Raw genomic sequence first — 23,471 nt, 5'->3', positions numbered from 1 at the left:
GCTATGAAACGGCTATGAGTACAGTATACTGCATGGATTGTTCTGCACGGCAGGAGCAGCAATAAGAACTCAGGTCAGACACTGTAGTGACAGGAAGCAGACAAGCCTCGATACAATGCTACGGTACTCTTCTTCTGAATCTTCCTCACAAAGATCCTGAGTTTAGGTCCAGAATGATGCAGCTAGCAAATATACATGTACATATCATTTGGGAGAACAGGAGGAACCCTGAATAGGGTGAGTTTCTTTCCCTCCCGCCTCCATTTTCAGTGTATTTTGTGTATATATTCACTAAGTTGGAATCAAGAATATGATCCTGGTTGGCTCTGATTCAGAGGTCCCAAACTATTGCCTATAGGACTGAAAGCTGCTGGCAGACACGTTTGTTTGGCTAGCACAGTGTTTGCACATCTGAATGTGAATGTGTTTGCAGCAGGACACATGTTCTCTCGTGCCCTACAAACCCTACTTCTTCCTGTTGTCTTTCGCCAGCCCAACTGACACATTTGTGTTCTGGATCCAGCCTCTCCACATATTTGAGTTTGCAACCCCACAATCTAGATGCAGATGGCCGGTGCTGACGACATGTGAGAAGCTGGGGTGAGGGTTGGGATTCAGACAGGCAAAGAACTGATGAGGCTGATGCAAACACCAGCCAAGTTAGGAGCATGTGGGGTAGAGTTGCGGGGAGGATGAAAAGTCAGTGGGAAGGTGAGGGCTGGACAAAGTCTGAATGTTTGTAACCACTGTTTCAGTTTACTGTGCCAGTGTCCAGAGGGTATTGAGGTAATAGGAGCAAGAGTCAACTGGTCTGGCAAAAAACACCTTGTGCTGAGTCAAGAGAAAGGAAGAAAGTTAAAGGGGTGAAGAAGGCTGTGCATCCAGGCACAAGGCTGAACTCCCCTCTGTGTCCCACAGCTCTCAGCAGCCTGCCTGCTCCAGAGGAAGGCCTGGGTCAAGGTTGGCACTGACGCTCATCAGAAAGCCTATGGCCTTTTGGCCACACATGTCCTTTTCACTTCCCAGCACACAACACTGTGTAAATAGGCAATGGCCTGAAGGTTTAATGGGGCCAGTAGACTAGGTAAGTTAGGGGAGGGAAAATTCACCTCACTCTTACTGCCGTCGGGATTACTTGGCCACCGAATTCCTCTCTTAGATGACATGTAGAAACGGTCATGTCTTGATTTCATTAGCAGTGATCAGTGCAAGGAATTCATCAGAGAAAAGGTAACACAACTACATTCTCAAACGAATTACAAAAGAAAAGGAAAAAAAATCTTGTTTTCCTTAAATCAGAACCAACCCCTCCTTTGGTTGACTCCAATCTGAGAAAGAGACTGTTTGACAGGCAAAAAGGAGAGAAAGCTTAGGCCAGTGCAGGCTGAGAGAAAAGTTCTCTCTACTCGTTGAGAAGCCATCATTTGTAAGATGTGTAAATTGTGCAAATTGGCTCCTCTCTTGTCCAGATGTTGAATGGCTTTTAACAATGAAATGGTGATTTCCTTACAAGGCAAACTCTTCAGAGTCACCCAGTGCTCAATCACACACCCAGTCACCCATCTCTCGCCCTCCCCTGGGCCAGGCTCACACAGAAGGTGAAAAAAGCCCCAAGGTAGGAGTGTGGTCATATGTTGTCCACTGGATTCATTCATACTGATATGTGGATTTCTACACTGTCACGAATGGACTTCTCCCTCTCATCTCTGTTTTAGCAATCTGCACCTAATGGCCCTAAAGAATCAGAAACATGTCTTTCATATATCACAGATGCACCAACACCTAGACCTTGGTATTGGCTAGCTATATCCAGGTCTCGCATGGCTATATGCCCTGTGGTTAATACTTTAGTCCATATTATTTGTGCAGAGCTTAAAAAAATAATAAAAAATCCTTGGTTGCTTTTTTGTTTTTAATTTTAAAAAACTGGACATAATCCCCAAACAGTGTAAGAAGCCCGACATTTTGAGTGAGTTCCTAACTGGTTTAAGTGTCACAGCAGGCAACAGTAAAATGTTAAGTGCCTTTAAAAAGTCAAAAGAAACGCATAAAGCAGTGCATGCATTTTGTTGCCACAAAATTAAGACTGGATTTGGAGCGGGATTACTTCATTTAAGTCACATTACTATTATTAAAGAAAAGTGAGCTATAATGCAATATCTAGAACAAGGATATAACCACCCACACACTACCATCACTTTATCTAGAAACAAACATATCAGTGTTACTACATGAACATATTTATAAAATACTGTACACTGCTTCCACGTTGGGTTAGCAGATGTAAACAAACAGCTAATTCAACTGGAGCTTAAAATACTATTTTCAGTTCATTTGTCATATAGTCTTTTGTATAACATGCCAGTTTGTCTTTCACAGAATCACAACTTGCCTACCACAGCTCGCGGGGCTGGTTAGAAGATGCACATCAGCTTATACGAATATTTTACAGTGGTCTACGGGAATGCGAAAAACATAAAGCAGATCAGGAACAAAAGTGCCCATTTCACGAGGATGCTAAATAACATGGAATTGGGAACATCATTAATCCTTGCAACATGTGCTTCTTTATTGAATGTTACAGATTTGTAAATGATTATAAAGCTGTCCTGTAACGTTCATTAATACAACCACATGCTACAACTATGCTGAGTTAAACACGGGTTACATATATGTTTACATGTGTTTTATAATACAGCATTGCCCCACACACATCGAATGGTATAGCCTATAGATATAGCATGATCGATGACTGGATAATATTTATTATCATTACAGAAGTTAAACAGCCCAAACATTCAGAAAGATTAGACTGTACAGCCTCAGAAAGTAGAAAAAATGTGCTATCCAGTTATCTACCATAATATTATCTATAGAAACCATCTTTTAGAATACATTTGAAACATTCAGAAGAAACACATTTTGTGTTCTTGCAAGTACATTTTTCTCATTCGATTATTCTGATATATATTTTTTAAAGGGGGAACTTTCAAAGTGCTATATAATATCCTAGACCTGGAAGCTTAGACTTAAAAAAAAATCCAGTTCTGTAAAGTGCTGCATTCTGACCCCTAATACACCTTTTGGCTGGAGAAATACTCAGACTAGTCACGACAATTACACTCAAGCTTTCCAGCTTCATTGAAATCCATTAAGGAGGGAGTTTCTAAGTATAAGTATAAAGTATGTTGGTTAATCAGGAATTTCCATGGTCATTTTCATTAGACAGCCTTACTTTTTTTTTTTTTCAAAAGGACTGAGTAATTTAGAACAAATCATTACATATAGTAGTATATAAAAATTGGCACCTTAGAAGCATATGATTAAACCAAAGCTATTACTTCCTTGAGCGCTCTATGACTTTATTTACATTCCTCAGTAACTTGCTGCTCACGGGCTGCTTAATTCACAGAGACAGGTAATTAATGTCCCCTCGATCAGGGACATGCTGAAATAAATGAGCTGGACACAAGCTGACTGTACAAGGCCACAGAATCAATGCCACGTCGGTGTGCAGAACACCCAGAAATGGAAAGAAATGGGTGGAAACATAATACACATGTAAGTGCAGAGGAAAGAAATGGCTCATGAAAGTTACACAGGTTGTGTTTAAAGTCACTTAAATTTGGCTTATATATTTCACACACTTCACTAAAGATGTAAGAACTTCATTTTCATGCACAACAAAAGGACCAGGTAGTCACAAGGTCAGGGCTGTTAAATACTGTGTTTCCCAGGTTCTGCTCAGTTCTCTCCAGAAATCACGATGAATGGAAACACGCATGCTCATAATTTCTTTCCCCTACTTTCCATCTGGTCCAGAATGAGGCTCTGGAGGTGCTGTGATATCCTGCTCTGTGGTCAAAGAATAATGATTTCACCTCCTTCTTAGATCCCTCTACAGATTTAGAGAGGCTTCTGGCTTTGTAAATGTGCTCCATACGTAAAACCATCAAAGTGTTAGGATGTAAGTACATCAGACTAGCAAAAGCTAATCTAGGGAACAAAAATAACAAAATCTTGGTTCAAACTCTGGTGCTGAGATTTGGCCTTCCTGAGAGTCACAGAGAAATGGTCTTGAAATGTAAATTGCCTATTACAACTGCACTGATTATGAACAAACATGGTTCTTCCTCCTCATTATCAATCAATATGGAACCAGGGGTGCATGAAGCCTTTAACGTATATTGCAACTTTGCATGTATGTACATTTTTTTCTGGGAAGCGGGCCCAGAGCTTTCATTAGATCCTCATAGAGATTGGTGACTCAAGGAAGTTTAAGGGCAACTGATCTATTCTCAAATGTGTGTTTGCTGAGGGGGAAATAGCCAATATGGAGTTCAATAAAAATTAAGTGTTTCTAGAGCAATTATATATGAGGGACCCTGGTGACTTATTTCTTATTCACTTAAATCCAAGGAGTGAAGAAGGAATTCTTTAATTCTTTATATGTGGCCACATCATTATCTCTACAACTGAAAAGCTTGTGCAGAAGGTTTTGGGTTTTGTTTAAATATTTAAAGGCTAGAGATTTTGTCCACGTACTTACTTGATTTCACATAGTGAGACAATTTGGAGTTCATAACTACAGAGAAACAAAAGAGCCAGGTAGTATTTGGGGTCAGAGACATTAAGTCTTTTTCCTTAAAGATCTTTATTCGCTTTGAAATCAGTGATCCAAATAGGAATCCGAAGATTTGAGGGTCAAGATTTCTTTATCCCACTTGAAATCCAGACTCGGATCTAGAAACATATGCCTGTATTCTCGAGTCCATAATACTATCTGGCTTAGACTGGCGAGTCTATTCTGATTGTACTTGGCATAATCACTTTGTGTAGGAGAAACCAGACTAAATGAGACGTCATGACAGCAAGTGCTTCCGCACAAAAAGGGGCAGAGGGAAGGCAGTGAGTCATGTTCTAGTTTGGTACAAGGAAAAGCTGAGGTCATAGGGATTTAAAAAATTCATAATTTCAACATCTGTCAAAATTTAATATAATGAACTCTTTCAATGGAACTCCTTGGATATTAAAAAATCCTGGTTATATCTCAAGGTGATAGAAAAGTCCAAGCCTTTTAAGAAAGCTCTATATGTCTGTTTATATACTATATATTAACATGTCTCCCTGGGTAAATGCATATATATGTATATAAGCAGCATATACTACAGAACTCTTTACATGTTTGTTTTCTATTTTAGTCTACTGTATCTTTTTTATAACTCTGTGTATAAGAAAAATATTCACGGTATGCCTGCAACTGATGGCTTGGGTTGATACCAAACTCCCAGTCAATTCTAAGGTTATTTATGGTTTTGAAACTTCCTTAAAAAGTGCTTTGGAACATTCCATAAAAAAGATACCAGCCCTTGAAAAACGCCAATTAAATTTATGCTGAGCTCAGATTAAATGGCAAAACTCTAGGTATGAAAATATCCACATGTAACCAGATATTCATATACAAAATGCTCATGTGATGAGTGGTGCAGGAAATTGGCAGTTACATCCTGGAGACGTTCAGAAGACATGGTAGACTCATACAAATGATGAAGGTCACACAGCAGCATCACACATGACATGGATGGTGAGAAGATAACAGTATCTCATATGGCAGTTTTAGGTGAGTTCTGCCTACTATTTTTTTAAGTTCACTATTACATATTCAGTGAGTGGCTTCACTGAAGACAGGTGAGATACAAAATAAATTAAAAAATATAAAATTATTTAACTACATTCATCCTGAGCTTGCTTGACTATGCTTGAATGCCCACTGTTTATAATAAACCACTTGACATTTGTTTTTAACATCAATTCTTCTTTCATTTTGATTGCAATACAAAAAGGCATTTCTTTTCCCTTTATTTTCTTCAAAAAAGATAAAAGTTGTGGCACCAGAAACGAATATATAAGAGACAGGTGAACTATGACTGTTACCTTGTTTTTTCTTTATAATGATCAATTACAGAAGTGTTGGCATGAGAAGGATGTGGGACGTTAGGTAGAACTGCTTGCTGCCGGCTTATACTGAATAAAAAGGATGCTCTTCATCAGTCACCAGTGATGGAGCCAATGTGAAAAGAAAACAGAATTGAAAGTTTAGAATATCTCATTTGTATGCTGGCTATTTTATTTTATTTTTGCAATTTAGCCCTGCATCCTAAAACTCTTGATAATGGTCAGAAATGGAAAGATGCCTCCTGGCACGGACAGTGCTTGAAGCCCCATTCATTCCCAGAACTCATGGCTTTCTGAAGTGACTAGTGATACACATTCACCTCAACCCTTCTTCTCCCTCTTTCCCCTCCCTACCCATCAAGTGTGAACATGACTTAAATCCCGTGTTTGGCACTGGGCCAGAACAAATGCTTTCTTGATCTCTGGCCAGAAGTCACCTTTGAGTTAATACCTCCCAAGGCAATATTTGTTTTGCTCAGCTAAGAATAAAGCAGATAAGTTTCAAGGAAGGGGAACAGGTGAATTTTGGGGAGAATTTTAGGGCTGGATTCTTGAGCCTCCTGCAAAGCTTATTAGAAGGTTTAGTTGTGTTTGCTTTCAAAGCTGTGGAAAGCGGATGTTCTGGAGAGTCTCCTCATGGACAGACTGTCCCCTCGGCCCTCTGGCTTGGAGGACTTACTCCTCTGGAAGGCATTTCTCAGGCTTGCTGCGTTCCGCTGCCTGTCAAGTTTGTCACTGATGGAGAAGCTCTTCCTGGTGTGTGCATATGGCACACTTGGCTCCTCTGCTGAGTAGCTGTTGGCACGCTCTATCCTGGAAACTGTGATGTTGTTGGACAGGGTTCTGTCTGAATTATCACCCTCCTGGGGGCGTACTGCAATGGCGGCTCTCTGGCCCTTGGCCCCATTCTCCTCACTGTCAGAGCTGGGGTGACTCAGTTCTGCTTCTCGTTCGGGATGGCAGCATGATGAGTCCTCCACTTTTCCTCCAAGACCTCCTGGGAAGGTGGCTCTGTCAGCAATCACTTGAGGGGCATTGACACACCTTGTGTCAATACAGTCTGTAATACTTGTGTATTCTGCTGTTTTCACAGGCACCCCAATGTTGGCATAATAGCTCCTCGAAGGAGAAAACATAAAGCTGTGAGATTTCACGATGGGGGCCTCTTCTAGAAGAAAGGGGGTGGTGGCTAGGTAGCGGCTACTTTTGGAACGCTCAATGGTGTGGTACATTGGAGGGTCAGTGTCCCACAGGTTTTGGCATTCTGGGTGGTGGGTATAGTCTGAAGAAAAAGATTTAGTGTCCATGGAGGTGATGTCCTCGAAATCAATGTTCCGGCTTGGAGGTCTGTCTGTGGGTGCAAGAGTTGCACAGGCACTACTTGAAGGAGCTGTGGAAGGTACTGGAGCCGAAAAGCTTGGCTCTCCCAGCCCAAGGATGTTCATGGAATTGTCCAGAGGGTCTATATCACAGTGGAGCTCATCCATGGCAGAGACATAGATGTCTATACATGAAGACGGTCTCCTGGAATCAGGAACAATGGCCAAGGTGTTTGCAGGGGCTGCAGGAGCTTTGGATTCTTTTGCTACAGAGTGGGAACTAGTAGCCCGGTGTAGGCTCACGGACCTTTCTTTAAAAAGACTCTCCAACTTTTCTATCCCACCTTTGTCTTTCATATTGACTGAATAGAAAGAATGGCTTCGCATACGGGGCATTAGGGTTGGAGAAGTTGGGGACAAGGTCTCCTCACCTGCAGGATCTATACTCTCTTGGAGCTTGAAGGTGTTCCCCTCCTGGCTGTTGAAGCTGCTCTGGCGGACAATGTAGGCTGCGTCTGTGCAGTCTGAGGAGGTCCGCGAGCGGATTTTGTTGGACTCGGCCCGCTCCAGACCCGTCAGGCGCTCCAGGGCTGTAGCCATGCGCCCGATGAGGTCCTCGAGCTGTGCCAGCCGGATGTCCACGGTCTGGAGCGAGGCCCTCATGCAGTGTTCTCTCTCGTTGACTTCCTCCAGCCGCATGGACATGTTCTCCACCCTGGGAGGGAAAAGAGAACCAGAGTCACTTGGGGCTGGTTTCTCTGCGGGAGGCTGGAGAGCACAGAGGGGATCACAGTTGCGCCCAGACTCGGTGCCCTCGCTGTCCCACTGGAGGGAAACTAAGGGGGGTGGGGAGGAGAGGATGGCAGTGACCCTGCCACTGAGAATCACAGAATCTCCATCTTCTGGAGCTGGAAGAGGCTTTAGAGATTATTGAATCCAGCGGTTTTTAGCTACTAATCCCCTTTTCCCTCAGTGAAAATTAATGCTCAATCCCAATAAATAAACACCAAAGTTGAGTAGTTCTTCTTGAAGTAAAGTGGGCCAAAGTCCCACCTTTTCCCACCCTCCTGGCTTCGCTGTGGCTTGGGGCAGGGTTCAATGACCTAAATAAGTATTAGGGTGTTGGCTTATCAGTCACCAACAAAATGAGAATGTTACATTTGGATAACTTTACCCAGAATTTTGCAGTGGAACTGCAGAATGTAGCTGTTCTTACTGCAGTGTACATTTAAATTTGTATTCTATGGACTGGGATTATGTTTATTTTGCGTTTATATAATAATCTTTTGTTGTTGTTGTTATTCACAACAATCCTTTTAGAATGTAGTGCCTCCAGAGGAACTGATACAGTACTGTTACTGAGTCACCTGGAGCTGATCTAATTTAACCAAATCCTTTCATTAATAAAGGAAAATCAAACATCAAGAAATTCAGCCAAGATTACATAGAGTGATTTATGGTAAATTACTCTGGAGTGGCTATCAATAAATGAATAGTCCTACTCCTCTCTCTCTGTCTCTCTGGGTAGCTGATAACAGATGCTTTATATTACAGTTATTTCTCCAGGTCTTGACCCTCCCTACTGGAAATTCTTAGGCGTGTGATCTGCCTCATATTCCTGTTCCCATTTCCGTGTTGCCAGCCCAATACGTGCCAGGTGTCAATAAAGGTTCACTGAGTCAATCACTGTGATGAACTTGATTTCAACTGTCTAATAGGTTGCCTGGTCATTTATTTATAAAGAAAGAGACCACACATTTAAAATAAAATTGTGCCACATTTTCACCTGCTCAAATTAACTTGGAAAGGACAAACCAAAGCCAAGTTTTGGTTTGAGCTCAAACTTTCACTTTTAGATGCCCAAAGGCAAATCTTTTGGAGAGTCTAAATAAGACCCATTCACTACTTTTTTGGGGAGGATACTTTTCCAATACTTCCAATATGCACAGCTAATCACTTGACTGCTGACCCTGAAAAGGAACATGGCTGCATGCTTTACGAAGAGCGGTGGGCATCAGAGCTGGGTCCCTCCAGCTGGTGTGGTGGTGGTGGTGATGGTGACGGTGGGTTGACAGTAGCAGTGCCTCTATCAGAGAAGACTATACGTTTCTGTGCCAGAATGAAATGTGAGGCATGTGGTCCCCCTCGCTGAGGGACCTGAGGCCTTTTAAAAGCCTCCTCCTCCTCTGCTGCTGCGGCCTTGGGGCCCATCTCTGCCTCTCTTAGCAACAACCTCCCAACTCACTCTACCTACTCTGCTCTTTCACCTCTCAGCTTCCCTTCACTGGTCCAAGGTTCTGGACTGTTCTCAAGAGCCCTGCTTTGGGAACATTGTTTTCTTTTGCTCCTTCCTGCTGCTCCATAGCCAATCCAGAGCCTCCCAGGGTCCAGGCACACTCTGCCATCATGCCCAGGTGTATTTCCAGAAGACTTATAAATCAAGCAATTCTGTGTCTGGCAAACACAATGCTATTCACCCAGCTAACAGATGATTCAGAAGGAAAATTCAACTTTCCTCTGTTTCACTTTGTTTTGTGGTATAAACATAGCCTGAGAAACAAATTACTTACAATAATAAGTTTGTGTGTCTTACAGACTTACAATTCACTTCTTCACCATCTAGCCTATGGAGTTTTCAAGTATTACAATTTCATTTTTTTGGTAATTCAATAAGCTTTGCGTAAGTGGACAAAAATACTTCTTCATTAAAGTCAGGAGAAGGACAGATGGTACATTTCTATAGAATGAGGAGTTTTGTTTCGGATATTCTAGGTACTGGGTCCACCTAGCTTTTTAGTGTTGGCAGAGTAACAAAAGGCAGGATAGTTTTCTTCCTCCCTCTCCTGCCCTTTCCTGGAGTCTGGTGTATACAAGGTCGGTATGGAAAGAAATAAAGATGCTCTCTGAGCGTAACTGCATGCGATCATTGGTTTGAGCATGGTGAGCTATCTCCCTGCACTGTGGGACCCTCCCCTCCCTGCATCCCACCTCGCTTTAGCCCCAGGATCCAATACTGCAGAGAAAACTAGCAGGTGAGAGGCCAAGCTAAGGCACCAGGAGGCAATTGAAGACTAAGGACTTGGTTGTGGGGAATAAACGGAACCCAGAAACTAAGGAGCCCAAGGGGATGGGAGGAAGAGAGAGGAGGTACAAGGAGGAAGAGGGTCGTCCGGGAAAGCAAGGAGGTGCCCAGTGGAGCCTCAAGAGCAAAGATAAAGAAGCATGGCTCCAGGGGATGGAAGTAGGGGAGGAAAGCCTGCTAGAACAGGGCCAAGGAGCTATTCTTCACCAAATCTTAATTCTCCTGTGGGCTCTGAGGTGCTTTGGAATGTAAGATTTGAATTTAAAAAAGAAAAAAAAAAAGGACTGTTTGATCCATTTCCTTTCAGAATTCTAGACGTGTTTAACCACCTAATTATATCATCAATTAGAGCATGGATATAACTGATAGGGGTTTAATGTAGGAGTTATAAAAGAATAATCGTTCCTAGAGTCAAGTTTACATATGCTTGTTCCATAAATAGAGTACTTCTCTTAATCTTTAAAAAAGAATTCTTGAAAAGTTATTTGCAAATGGGCACGCATCACAGATAAAAATAGGTCTGAGGAACGAACCAAGAGTTTCGAGTCATGATTGTAGTTTCTAGGAGCTGACTCCAGTCAAATAAATCAGGAGATACAATGGAGATAAGAATTATAAGAACTTAAGGATCAATAAGAGATAGATATGGGAAGTGACTAAGTAAGAAAAGAAGAAGGAACTGTGGAAAGGAAGATGTTGTATGAAGGAACACTTTATTTTTCTTTCCCTCTTTCAAATCTCCAGACCTTGCATGGCTTATTTCAGGATAACTCACAAGGCAATCACAACAGGGACCCAACAGAACCCTGGAAAGATGTGAGGTGGCTCCTGTTCCCGGGAGGCCAAGAAAGTGACAGCAAGGAGCTCATTAGAGAGGACTCAATAGGCTGGTAAAAAACAAACAAACAAACAAAAACCAGGTAGTAAAACAACCAGCCTCTAACAGCCAGTGTGATAAGGAAAAGGGCATTCAAAAGAAGATTCTGGTGGCACAGGAAATTTCAACTTCAATATGTAATTTCTTAAGGATTATTGTATTACCTTCCAGAAATTCATCTTCTTTTCTGATAACCTCAAAATGTAGTTAAAGCAAATATGGTAAAAGGAAAAAGAGAATTGGCAGACCATGCCTGCTCTAAATTTCAAATATTCCCTGGAGTGCTAGCAGTAGAATGGGTGTAGGATGAAGAGCAAAAACAATCCCAGAACACATGAACCCAATTGTGAGGACTCTTGCGGGGGGGAAAAAGGGTATACTGACACAGGTTTTCAGATCAAAGGCAACGATGCAGAGCAGCTAAAGCTAACTCTTGCTTATCCACAGACTGACGCCTAATTTGTGAATTATTTAAGTCCTTTAGGGTCACCTACCCTTCCCTTTGGGGCAATTATCCTTCTCACTAACCAAAAACAGGGAGAAAAGTTTAAACTTGGTTCTATCAATGGAGATATCAAAGATCAGTTTTAGAAAAAGTCATGGTGGCAAGTGGGTGAAGCTCATATTTTTGGCTTACATTATTTTTGGATTATTTATAAATTTCATATATCCTAAGTTATTCCTCTCTGTTATGAAAAATTATAAGTTGTATATACTATTAATAGTCATTGTCTAATACTTTTTGGATCTAGGTGAAGTGAAAAAAGGGTATAGAGCCCATTGGTTTGGGAAAGACAATGTTAGATTAAAAGATGACAACAAGGAATAATGTATATCCCAGTTTGCTTAAATTGTTACTGTCAAGGAGAAAATTCAAACTGAAACTTCTGACAGGTGGGACCCTACGGGTGGGGTGATGGTGAGGATTAACTGGAAGCTTTAAGTTAGGGGTCTGAGAATCAAATGCCTATAGAAGGGCAGATCAAGTAAGTAGGTGAAGCAGGCAAGGCATAAGAGAACAGAGGCAAGGATTCTGTGGCAGCAGAGAGCACACCCAGTCCAAAGGCATTCGGAGTGAATTTTAACAATCACTGCAAGCTCAACACAACAGCTCTCTGTGGGCAGATGCTGACCACGAGCAACCAGTTTGCAAATTCTGCTTTAAATGAGTTAAAGGAACCAGAAAAGAACTTCCGTCTCTGATCAACAGAAAATGTACGTGACCCTTAAAAACCAAAGGGAAGTAAAAAGAAATGCCGGGGACTTCCCTGGTGGCGCAGTGGTTAAGAATCCACCTGCCAATTCAGGGGACATGGGTTCGAGCCCTGGTCCGGGAAGATCCCACATGCTGTGGAGCAACTAAGCCCGTGGGCCACAACTACTGAGCCTGCGCTCTAGAGCCTGCAAGCCACAACTACTGAGACCGCGTGCCACAACTACTAAAGCCTGTGCGCCTAGAGCCCATGCTCCACAACGAGAGAAGCCACTGCAATGAGAAACCCGCGAACTGCAATGAAGAGTAGCCCACTGCTCACAGCAACTAGAGAAAGCCCGCGTGCAGCAACGAAGACCCAACATAGCCAAAATAAATAAATTAATTTAAAAAAAAAAAAAAAGAAAAGAAATGCCAGGAGACTGCAGATAGGAAATGTTTTCCTGACATTCAACATTCCTGGATTCTAGGAATTATGGGAGTTTGACATCAATTCTAGGCAGCATTACAGAATGGCTTAGTCGTGGGTAATTAAGCAGATGGGATCTTTTGAGTACTTTAAAGAGATAGGATTAGTTAACACCAGACTACATGGGCTCAAGATTACAATGTTAATCTTGTCTCTCTTTTGATAGTCTAGACTAATAGAGAGACACAGATGCACAATACTTTTGATGAAGTACATTGTGATTTTAGAAGGGAGGTTGACACACTGGAGTGACTACAGAAATGTGGACACCTGGCTGCCTGATTAACCAATGGGCCGATGTCGCCATGAGAGGTATTTTTTGGAGTCATGCAATATCTTAGTTCTGTCTTGGTTCACCTGATCTGTGCTGGTGACATTTTGGTGGATTATGCTGAAGGCATAGTAGGTATGCTTATCAAGCAAACAATGATATAAAAAGAATAGGATGAAAAATTAATAGACTGATGATAAAATCAGGATCCAAAGTTGTCCTTAAAAATGCTAGAATAATGAGCCAAAGGGGGAACAAATTAAAGAAAAATTTCACAGCGATGAATGTTAAGTCTTGATTTTAGGTTAAAAACAAACATTTCACAAGAAGAGGTTTGAGGATATTTGAATTAGCTCACGTGAAAAAGCCCTGGTTTTAATTAATTGTAGTCTCACTCTGAACCAAAGACATGACTTGGCTGCTATGATTGTAATGCAATCTCATAGCAAATAAAATGTATGGATCAAACAATAACTAACAGTTACTGAAAGCATAATATCTCATATATGTTATCTCAATAACTTTTAAGATTCTACAGTTAGGTATTAATACTTCATTTTACAGATGGGGACATAGGTTCAGAGAAGTTAAGTAACTTGTTCAAGGTCACACAGCTAGTTACTGCAGAATTAGTATTAAAATCTTTCCATTATACTGTGTTTCTTCTCTTGTAACATGAAAAGAACCGCTTGTTCTATTGTACTCTATGATTATTAGCCTAGCATATAGTAGATGATAAAAACAGTAAATGAATGAATAAAGGAATTGAATCTAGGCTCTAACTAAAACACAGAATTAAGTTCCATTTAGAGACCACATTTAAAGGGTGACGTTGACAATTTAAAGTGCATACTGAGAAAGTGAGCAGGGTAGTGGGAGACCTGCTGTATGCATGGTAAGTGGTTAAAAGATCTTGGGATATTTAGTTTAGAAAAGACAAAGCAAAGTGGGGAGATGATAGTGATCTTCACCTATGTAAAATACTTTCTCAGAGAGAAATGAATTTAATTTTTTTCTGTATTTATTCATAAGGCTGGTATCTAAGGCAATTTCTCCTCTTTCTAGGAGGTGCTCAAATAGAGGCTGAGTGTAACGACTATGCATTCTTTCAAAGCAAAGTCCTTATATCCCCACCCCTAACACAGGCCCTGCTCAGTACATGCTTGTCAAAGTGCTGTTGGTCAGGTGTGTGGGAGAAACACTGCTTTGGGTACAAGTAATCTGTATTCACTGACCTCCCAAACTTATTCTGAATGTAAGGTGCCGAATTTTGTATGTTCCACAGTGAATAATTTTGCACCGTCCTCTCCTACTTTAACTTTTATCTTGTCCATCGTATTCTATTAGTGGTCCCCAAAGTGTGGTCCAGAACCAGCATCAGCATCACCTGGGAACTTGTTAGAAATGCAAATTCTCAGGCCCCACCTTAGACACAGTGAATCAGAAACCCGGAGTGGGGACGGATGCCCAGCAACCTGTGTAGTAACAAGCCTTCCAGATGATTTTCAGGCCTTCTAAAGTTTGACAACACTGAGTTAGATGTTTCTGGCTGTTCCTGCCTTGGGTGTACACTGGAACTCAATGAGACTGTGTTTTTTGAGGACAGGGCCCTGCCTTATTGTCTGGTATACAGTAAAGGTCCAGTATGCATGTACTGAAACAGAACTGAACTAGTTAAAGGATGATGAGCACAGAATTTGATGGAACAAACTCCAAGGATTGGTTATCTTCAGCCAATAGTCAAAAAATCCTCAGAACAGAAGCCAGTCACCAATGTTGCTTAATAGCTTAAAAATTTGGTTATTTTAATATAATTATCACCAGCTAGATACTGTCCCAAATAAGTGAGGGCACTGGTTACAATCAATTAGCTCATTATATTCTGGAACAGTATTGCTTTAGATACATCATGGTCATTGCTATATAAAAATGGGAAAGTCAAGGATTTTTCAGGATCAAGTTCCTCCAAGGTGTTAATCATCTCCTGAATACTGTATTGAGCCCTATACATACCATTTGGTGACAAAAATATGATTTAATAATGATCCATTTAAATAGAAAATTATGGAAGTATCTTTGTATTTCTAAAAAGATTCAGGCAAATAGAACAAGTATAAATAAATTGTATTTTAAAGGTAGTAGCAGGGGGAGAAGCATGGGGCTCACTACGTGAAAAAACCCTTTTCCCAAGTTTTTAGTAGAGCAAAGAACCAGCTCTTAATTTTTCTGATTTCAAATCTCTGTATTGAGGTTATCTAATATGAAGAGAAAATTATAAAATATTTTATATACTATATAGAATGTGCACAGTCAACTTATGTAAATTTAACATATGTATTCAAATGTGTGTTTATACATATTTATCTATTTATCACTCTCTATCCATCTGTCCATCTAGCTAGCTAATGTAAAACAGGACAGGTGATTTCGCACGCCACTCCACTTAGAAAGGACACGGCCTAGAGAATGTGTGAGATTGGTAACATGGACCCACTCTTCCCTTGGTTGATTCCCTTATGCACCTCGTGGTGCTTCTATTGTGCTGAGTATAATCCTAGTGTTTAAAGACGTTATTTTCGGGTACATTTACAAATGCAAAACAAACCAAAACTACCACCACCAACGACAAAAGCAAAACCTCAAATAAACACAGACAGAAGCAACAGAAGCAGAATGAGGCCTGGGCTCAAGTTCACTTCTCTGGCACCTGGGCTTGGCCGAGAACTCGTCCTGGTCCTCTAGGCCAACGTTACTCCAGGAGGTCAGCTAACGCCTGGGACATAGGGAGGGTGGGCCTGCACGCTGTCCTGATTTCTGGGAATTGTTCATCTTGGTCACGCTCTGAAGGGTGGGGCTCTGTAACCACCCACAGAAGAATAGGGCCTTGGGGAAGAAGTCTCCTGGAAGCGTTTGTAGGTGTGGGGTGAGAGCCTCAGTTGGAGGTGCTATAGTTCCTTTATGTTTCCATCCAAAAGGAATTGGTGACAAGGTCACAGTTTACATGCCCTGGTGTCTGTACCTCTCATTCTAGTTCCCCAGAAAGAAAGACAAAGACTTCCTTGCATCTTAACACTCCTTCCCCTACCTTTCTTTCCTCCCAGGTCTGTGGTTTTCTGAATCCAAAAAGCATTTCAAAGTTCCCTGGACATATGCTTTGGAAATATGTCTGAACAATGGACAATGTGTCCACAGGGCACAATTTTCTGGGAACCACATGGCTATATGTCCATTAATAAATAGCTTTTTCAAGGCCTCAGCATGAGAGAGATCTTTAGATTTGCAGCTCCTTCCTCTGTTTGCTGGAAAATTGCTTCACACCATATCATCATAGAATGCTCTATTTTGCAATGACAGATGTGTATAAAATCTGTCCATGGCTTTAAACTTTATTAATATTTGCTGAGTACCTATGGATACAATCACTCAATGGCATATGTGTATATACTCACTTATCTAGACTGCATTCTTTAAAGAAATAAAGGGCCAGGGACAGAAAAATGCCATTTGTGTAATCTCTACAGAGCCACTAGAGAAAATGTATGACATGGGTAAGCAGACAGAATGTCATTTCATGAAAACTAGAGGCAACTGACTCAAATCTTAGAAGTCTGAGTCATATATCATCTTAAGTCATCAGTATACCATCCTTTTCCCATTATTTATAATTTGCTTCTGCCATCTTTATATTGAAAGTGCTTAAAATTTAAAATTACACTAATGCTTTGTAACACTCGGGGTGTTCTTTAGAAGAGTAGTTCCTAAATGCTGGGTTTTGAGTGCCAGCCTGGAATGAAGTTTGTATTAGTCTACAGCAAAATGGGGAAAATAAGAAAATGTAAGTTCATTTACATAAACTTATATTTATTAACTTTAAAGGATTCTCTTCTCTTCATTTTGAGATTTTTTTCTTACAGCCCTACTGGTCTACAAAACTATTTGGCCAATGAGATCTAAAATTATATAATAAGTAAGTAAAAAATCTGCTTTTATTTCTTTGCTTTTATCTTGTTCTATAAGAAGAAAAAACAAAACAATTGAAAAAAAAAACCCTCAACCATTATTCTAACTAATTCACAAGTCTCTTGCTATTGTTTATTCAGAAGGTATTGGGCACCCATATAAGCCAGGCACTAGAACCATCCTCACCTTTGGAGAAGATGCTCAGTGCTCTATATGAAACACAAACTTGATGGAGAGCCTTGAGTTGGGCTGGGTCTCTCTTGGTTTATGTCTGGGTCAGAACTTTCCAATTTCTGGTCTGAGCCAGCAACTCTTGCCCTGTCCTGGACTCAACAATCTCTAGTGTCCAGGAAGGCGGCTGCTACTGCCTGCTGGAGAAGTCTAGGGTCTATAAGTCTGGGACTTTGATCTATAGACATTTCAGACAACACTCTGTTCTCTCATAAGCTCGATGATTTCTTGGACAATAAAAATAAGCACAATGGGGTCTCTGTTTTTTTGCGGCCCTGCAAACAAAATCATTTGATAAGGCATGCCATGGTATAAAACATCCCCAGGAGGCATGTGCCCATGGGAACACACCTTTCTGAAGTCACTCGTATCCTCTCATCATTGGACGAGTTGAAGCGGTCATCCTTTTCTCTGAAATATTCCTCTATGCACTGCTCTTCAAAATCATGTACTTTCTTGAGCTCATCATCAGTTATGAAGAGCTCTGTGGAAAAGAAATGAGAGATATGAGGCAGAGAAGTAAAAGTGATGGCACCTGACTTGTGGGTCTAATGACATTCCTAATCTAACTCAAGGTTAGGGAATGGGGCCCAGATTCTTCACTGAGTCTCAAACTAAATCCAAATCTGGTCAGGCAACTTGTGTCACTGTCCTCTTTCTCTGTGTTAGATTCATTATGGGTCTCTGAAGCTCACCTGAGTATACCTGGTTTACTGCAGAGACCAGTTAGAATTATATATATTGTAAGGACAAGAATGTAGCTAAATAAAGGAAAGGGAAGCTATGCAGAGAATGGAGGTTTCTTAAAAACTCAACTTCTGGGCTGAAGAGTGTGGCAGACAAGACATTGTTCATTCACCTTACTAAAGGCCCTTTGCAACCCAATTTCCCTTTTCCCTTTTCCCACTACTGAGACTGGAAAGCCAAATACACACGTTTCCAGTGTCCCTTCAAGCTAGCAACAACCATGAGACCCAGTTTGGCTCAAGGAACAAAAAAAACCTGCTGCAGGAAAGGGTTGTGTATTGAGAAGAGATTTTGCTTTCCTGATAAACTATAAGTATGTGGCTGCTTCTTTCTACCTTTTTTCACCTTCATGCTTCTTTCTGCCCTGAACATGAATGTGATGACTGGAAGTGCAGCAGCTATTTTGCTACCATGAGACAAGACAGTGTGACAAGGAATAGCTGAGCCTAAAAATAGGACTTGGGGTCTTTGACTTGTGAGTCATTGTTGAGCTCTGGGCTATTTATTTACCTTTTCACTTTTTGTTGTGTGAGAAAAGTAAAACCTTACGTATTTGCGTTACTGTTCGTCTGGTTTTCTGTTTATAGCTGGTAAACAAATTCATAACTGATTCAGTGGTAGAAAGAGCCCAGTGGAAATCTGAACCTTTTCTCCCCCTGAGCTTTCTACTTGCCTAAATGGGTGTTTCAAATGGAAATAGTGAATTTTGGAATTCTTAACCCCTCTCCAACTTTCCAATTTTAATGTCTTGAAAGAAGTCAGGCATTGCTGTGTCAGAGAAGTTGTTAAAAGCTTCAGACTTAGAGAAGCAGTTGATTATTAAGTGGCTTTGGTTTCAAACTTTAGTTGCACTAGTGATCACCTAGAGGTAATTCTTGGGCCACAATCCTAGAGGCTCTGGTTCAGTAGATTTAGTGTAGGTGGTCTATTTGACACACTTCGAGAAACCACGGTAGGTTGCTTGTATGGGGGCTGGATTCCCAATGGTTCTTAACTGTGGGTGGTACCCAGGGGACATTTAGGAATCTGCAGGAGCTATTAGTATTCAATGTGTGCAGGCCGGATGTGCTAAATCTCCTGCAATATGTGGAACAATCCTATATAATGAAGAATTATTCCACCCCAATGTCAATCTAATCTCCTTCTAGAAACACTGGGCTAGAAGGTGGTTGGTGGAGGGTCTTTTTTTTTTGTCCTTGGAATCATGGAAAGCAGGACTGGTTTCCTCGTGAAGCCATATAGGCACAACCCTTAAGGCTTGGGAAATGTTTAAGACCTAAAAACATGATAGATCCAAAAATGACCATGGAAAGTCAAACTTAGTCACCTACAACTCAACTCATGTCAGGATACTTAAACTATATATACTGCAGCATTGGGAGCATATTAACATGGTTGATATATCTTGTGGTGGGATGTCTGTAAAGTAAGAAGCTTAGAACCTATGAAGGTGCTGAAACAGCTCTGCTAGAGCCTGGTTTTATCTCACTAAGAAAGGCGTGAGGCTAAGAATGCTCGCTTTCAGCCTCTCCTGTCTTCCTTCTGGCACCATTTCTCATCACGCATACCCTCCCATCCCTCCCAAGTCTTTGGAGCTGTGGGCAGGAAGTAGGAGGAACCAGGTGCCCAGTAGTCCTGCATGACCACCTATAGACGTGGTGGGGATTTCTGCTCTGTAGTTGCGGAGGGGTGGTCACTCAAAGCTTACTCAGGCCATAGTCCCTTTCATCTGGGTCACTCTCGTGTTTTCTCCATCGGCAACACAGGTGCTGGAATATCATGGTCATGTGGCTGAATATGATCAGAGGTGGGGGCAGAACGGGCCTTTCATGGAAAGTCATGATGAGCTGATACCTCTGAAACTTCCACACTTGGTTGGATATTGATTTTACCTCAAAAAATGTATTGCTGAAATAGAGACCAGAGAGAATCAAGTGAGGAACACCCCTGCTTTCTGGAGCGTCATGCCCCGCTCCTGCCTCAGTCTCCCTACTTCCAAGGGCTCTGAAGAAGGACCCTCTTACTTAAAGACAGCGATGAGGAGGTTGACCAGCAGGATGTTTGCCACTAGGAGGTAGCAGGCCATGATGGCCGGCACGATCCAGGCTCCTGTCTTGCAGGGAGGCAGTTGGATTATTTTACCATCCTCTCGAGTCTCATTCTGTCCACAGGGAGCTGGAGGAAGCAGCACAGGCAAGATGTGAGAAATTGTGTGGCTCTGTGATTGAAATCACAGACTGAGTTGAAGGAGGGGTTTTTAGATGAAGGAAAAATACAGCCATCTCAAAACAAACAGAAAAAAGAATTCCAGAAAAGCCAAAACAAACAAACGAAAGCTTCATGAATATCTCTAGGGGCTGTCTCTGCAGAGGGGAGTTGGTTCCGACAGTCTCCCAAGTTGTCATCTGACACGAAAGAGGTGGGTGGAGCCCCCTGCTGGCTTGCCGAGTCCCTGGGGCACTTGGTGTCCCCAGGAAGCCTGGTGAAGGCTTTCCCAGGGAGTGCAGGAGGGGCAGAGTCTCACTGCCCCATCAAGTTACTTTCAAAATGTGCTGTGGAGGCCAGAAGCCGACAGCTGTAAGAGCAGCAGCATCGAGGGGCTATTGACTGGGAATTAACACTGGGGCAGCTGTTAATTGCTTTAAGAAACAACCCAGGGACTCTGAGTTAACGATCTGCTGTCTCAGTGTGGAAGGAATGAAACAGGGCAGCACCTTGGGAAGTATTTAGGGGGACTGTAGCTCAGTGCTCCTGATGGATGGCATTTCATGGGGAGGGGCAATGAGGGGAGATAGGCCAGGACCCTGGAGCCTGGAGCCACCTGCTTTTTTTCCAGCAGCATTTCCATTCCAAAAATGTGCTTCTCAGGGCACAGGGAACAAAACCCAACTGCATTGAATAAATGGGCAAATAGAGAAAAATAAAACACCTGACTGCACAGGGGACCATGTGGGGATCTTTAAAAACTGCCAATGCCTAGCTCCACCCTAGTCAATTGAACCAGAATCTTTGAGGGTGGCCCCGGCATCAATATTTCTTTCAAAATTTCCCAGGTAATTCTCAGGTGCCACTAACATGAGTCTACTGAACCAGAATTAGGCTAGAAATATTATGTGATTTTTGACATGCTCTGAAGTCCAAAATACATCTTCTCAATTTATGAGGGTTTTAGTAATATCGGGACACCAAGACTCTGTTTTTATGGCCAGAAAAAGATGGCCAAAGTGCTTCCTTTGGACCTGCCTGTAAGATGATCAGGTGTTGATGGACTCAGATGTTCTCAAGGAGCCGGCATCTTTTTTGCTGTTGGCAGTTGTGGCACTATGCACCCAAGACAGCCCTGTAGGAGGTTCTGATCATTTTTTCCTTTGGAAGGAAAACCCAATGATAGAGCCCGCATTGGCTCCAGGATGAAGTCCAAACTCTGAGGGTAGCTAGCCTGGTGCCATCTCTGGCTACTTCCCACCTCTCCCTCTGAGCACAAACTGGACCAAGTTTCTTGCAGTTCCTGGAACTGTCATGCCCTCTCTTACTTCCTGATTTTGAGCCATGCTTCTTCTTTCGTTTCCAGAAGGCCCCTCTGACACCTTGCTCCCACTACCATGCTTCACCTATTTATGAGTGGATGAATCCTATTCACTTTTCAGTGCTCACTTAGCTTTCAGCTAACTTTCTGCTCCTTTCCAGCTGGGACTGGGATAGGTATTGACAAAGATCCTCTGCTTGCCCAAACTCCACTCAGGCTCTTCTGAGCTCTTTTGTGGCTTCAACTTGCGGACTTCCATGCTTGTCGCTGCATTTGTCCAATTTTAGCAAGAATCCTGCTAAGTACATTTAGCCAGAATCCCCATCGTCAATTTCTAATCACCATCAATATCTAATCAGTTTCCTCATTCTCCACCATCCTCCATCTGAAGTCTGATCACACTGGTCTGTCTTCGGTAAGAATCCATTACGTCAGGTAAGCCAGAACCCCCCTTACTCCTGATGTTTCCTCTTAGTGATCTTCCATCCACTGACCCACACTCAGCTCCTGGCTATAAATTTCCTTTTTTTTTTTTTCTTCACTCAGAGTTGAGCCCAATCTCTCTCTCCTATTACAGAACCCCACCGCAGTAGCTCCCCTTGAACAAAGTCTTCCTTACCATTTTTACCAAATGTCATGAATAATTTTTTCTTTAACAAATAATTTTTTCTTTAGTAATTCTGTCTTCCATATAATCCCAGAACTCCCTTTGCTTGCCCCTTTGGGGGGTTTCTCAACACCGTATCACTGCTGCCAATTTACTGGTCTCTGTGTCCTACATAACATTTCCAGTGGTAACATGTCTCTTCATGGTTTCCAATTACCTGGCTCAGTGCATACACACAGCACATACACACATATCCACACATGAAAACTGTTGAGTGAACAAAGATCATTAAACACAATTTGGTTGTTGAGCACTAACATTCACCACAGCTCTGCAGGCCTACTCATGACGGATAGTTCTAGCTCTGAGCAGTTGCTGGCTCCTTCCTTAGGTTCTTTCAAGAAATCCTGCCCTTGGTCTGGCAGGAAGGCTTCTCATGCTCAACCAGATGCCTGGGTCTCTGATACCCACTTGGCTGCAGGCCTCATGGAATAGCTCACTTTGCTTTTCTCTCCTCAGCGAAGCTTGCCCAGCCACCCTACCCCCTTCCTCCTGAGTTGACCTCCCTTGGGGCTGTCACTCCTGTGCTGCCCTTTTCTTTGGTTCCTGCTCAGATCTCTATGGGGAAGCCGACAAAGAGCAGGAGAAAGAACTGCTTGGGGTGGGGTACAAAGTGCACACAGTTTTTACAGGTGTGAGCCCTGATCTCCATTTAATGATGTCATTCTGAGATTTCTCTTTACATTCTGGGAGAACGTAAAATAAACTTGAGGGGCAGAGCTCATCCAGCTTTTGACCCCGTATTTAGTGAAGATGCAGACACTTCCTCCACTAGGGAAGAAACCTTCTTCCAGCCTAGAGAAAAACCCAGGGAGAATAGTAGGTGCTCGCTAGTTTCAAGTGGCCCGTGCGCATTTCCATGGGTCTTCAGATAGTGTCATTAACATGTCTCTAGATCTCTGCTTTACTCCCCTACTAGTTGGAAAATTGGACCAACTCATTACCTTTATACAAGATTTGATTTGATTTGATGTCATCATGATTGGCTCTGGGAACTCTCTGCCAATTCTTTGGGTATTAATTTATTCCACCTTCCCCCACCTTTTTTTCATCCTGCCTTTATAGAAGTAGTATTACTTTAGTGGTTAGGAACATGCATTATAATCTGGCAGACCTGGGTTCAAATCCCAATTCCACCATTTTCAAATGATGCA

At 42.0% G+C, this 23,471-nt stretch overlaps 1 protein-coding gene across 6 annotated transcripts in view; it reads right to left on the bottom strand.

The window, feature by feature from the left end:
• Nucleotides 1–5,131: 5,131 nt before the first annotated feature.
• TRPM3 (transient receptor potential cation channel subfamily M member 3) overlaps nt 5,132–23,471 on the bottom strand; it is a 505,408-nt gene continuing 487,068 nt past the window's right edge. For 4 of the 6 annotated variants that reach the window (XM_061200346.1, XM_061200347.1, XM_061200348.1 and 1 more), the window contains 4 exons: nt 20,149–20,299; nt 19,833–20,032; nt 17,729–17,861; nt 6,074–7,989 (listed from right to left, as the gene is read on the bottom strand). In XM_061200346.1, coding sequence (XP_061056329.1) covers nt 6,537–7,989; nt 17,729–17,861; nt 19,833–20,032; nt 20,149–20,299 — 1,937 coding nt within the window. In that variant the 3' untranslated portion in view covers nt 6,074–6,536. Of the gene's footprint in view, nt 6,043–6,073; nt 7,990–17,728; nt 17,862–19,832; nt 20,033–20,148; nt 20,300–23,471 lie in introns of those variants that run through there. The other 2 variants (XM_061200350.1, XM_061200352.1) reach the window with 1 other exon arrangement.

This window comes from Eubalaena glacialis, chromosome 9 (genome assembly GCF_028564815.1).
Source record: "Eubalaena glacialis isolate mEubGla1 chromosome 9, mEubGla1.1.hap2.+ XY, whole genome shotgun sequence".
NCBI classification, from domain to species: Eukaryota; Metazoa; Chordata; class Mammalia; order Artiodactyla; family Balaenidae; genus Eubalaena; species Eubalaena glacialis.
Note: the sequence above shows the minus strand (reverse complement) of the source record. Positions and strands in the feature narration are given on the sequence as shown.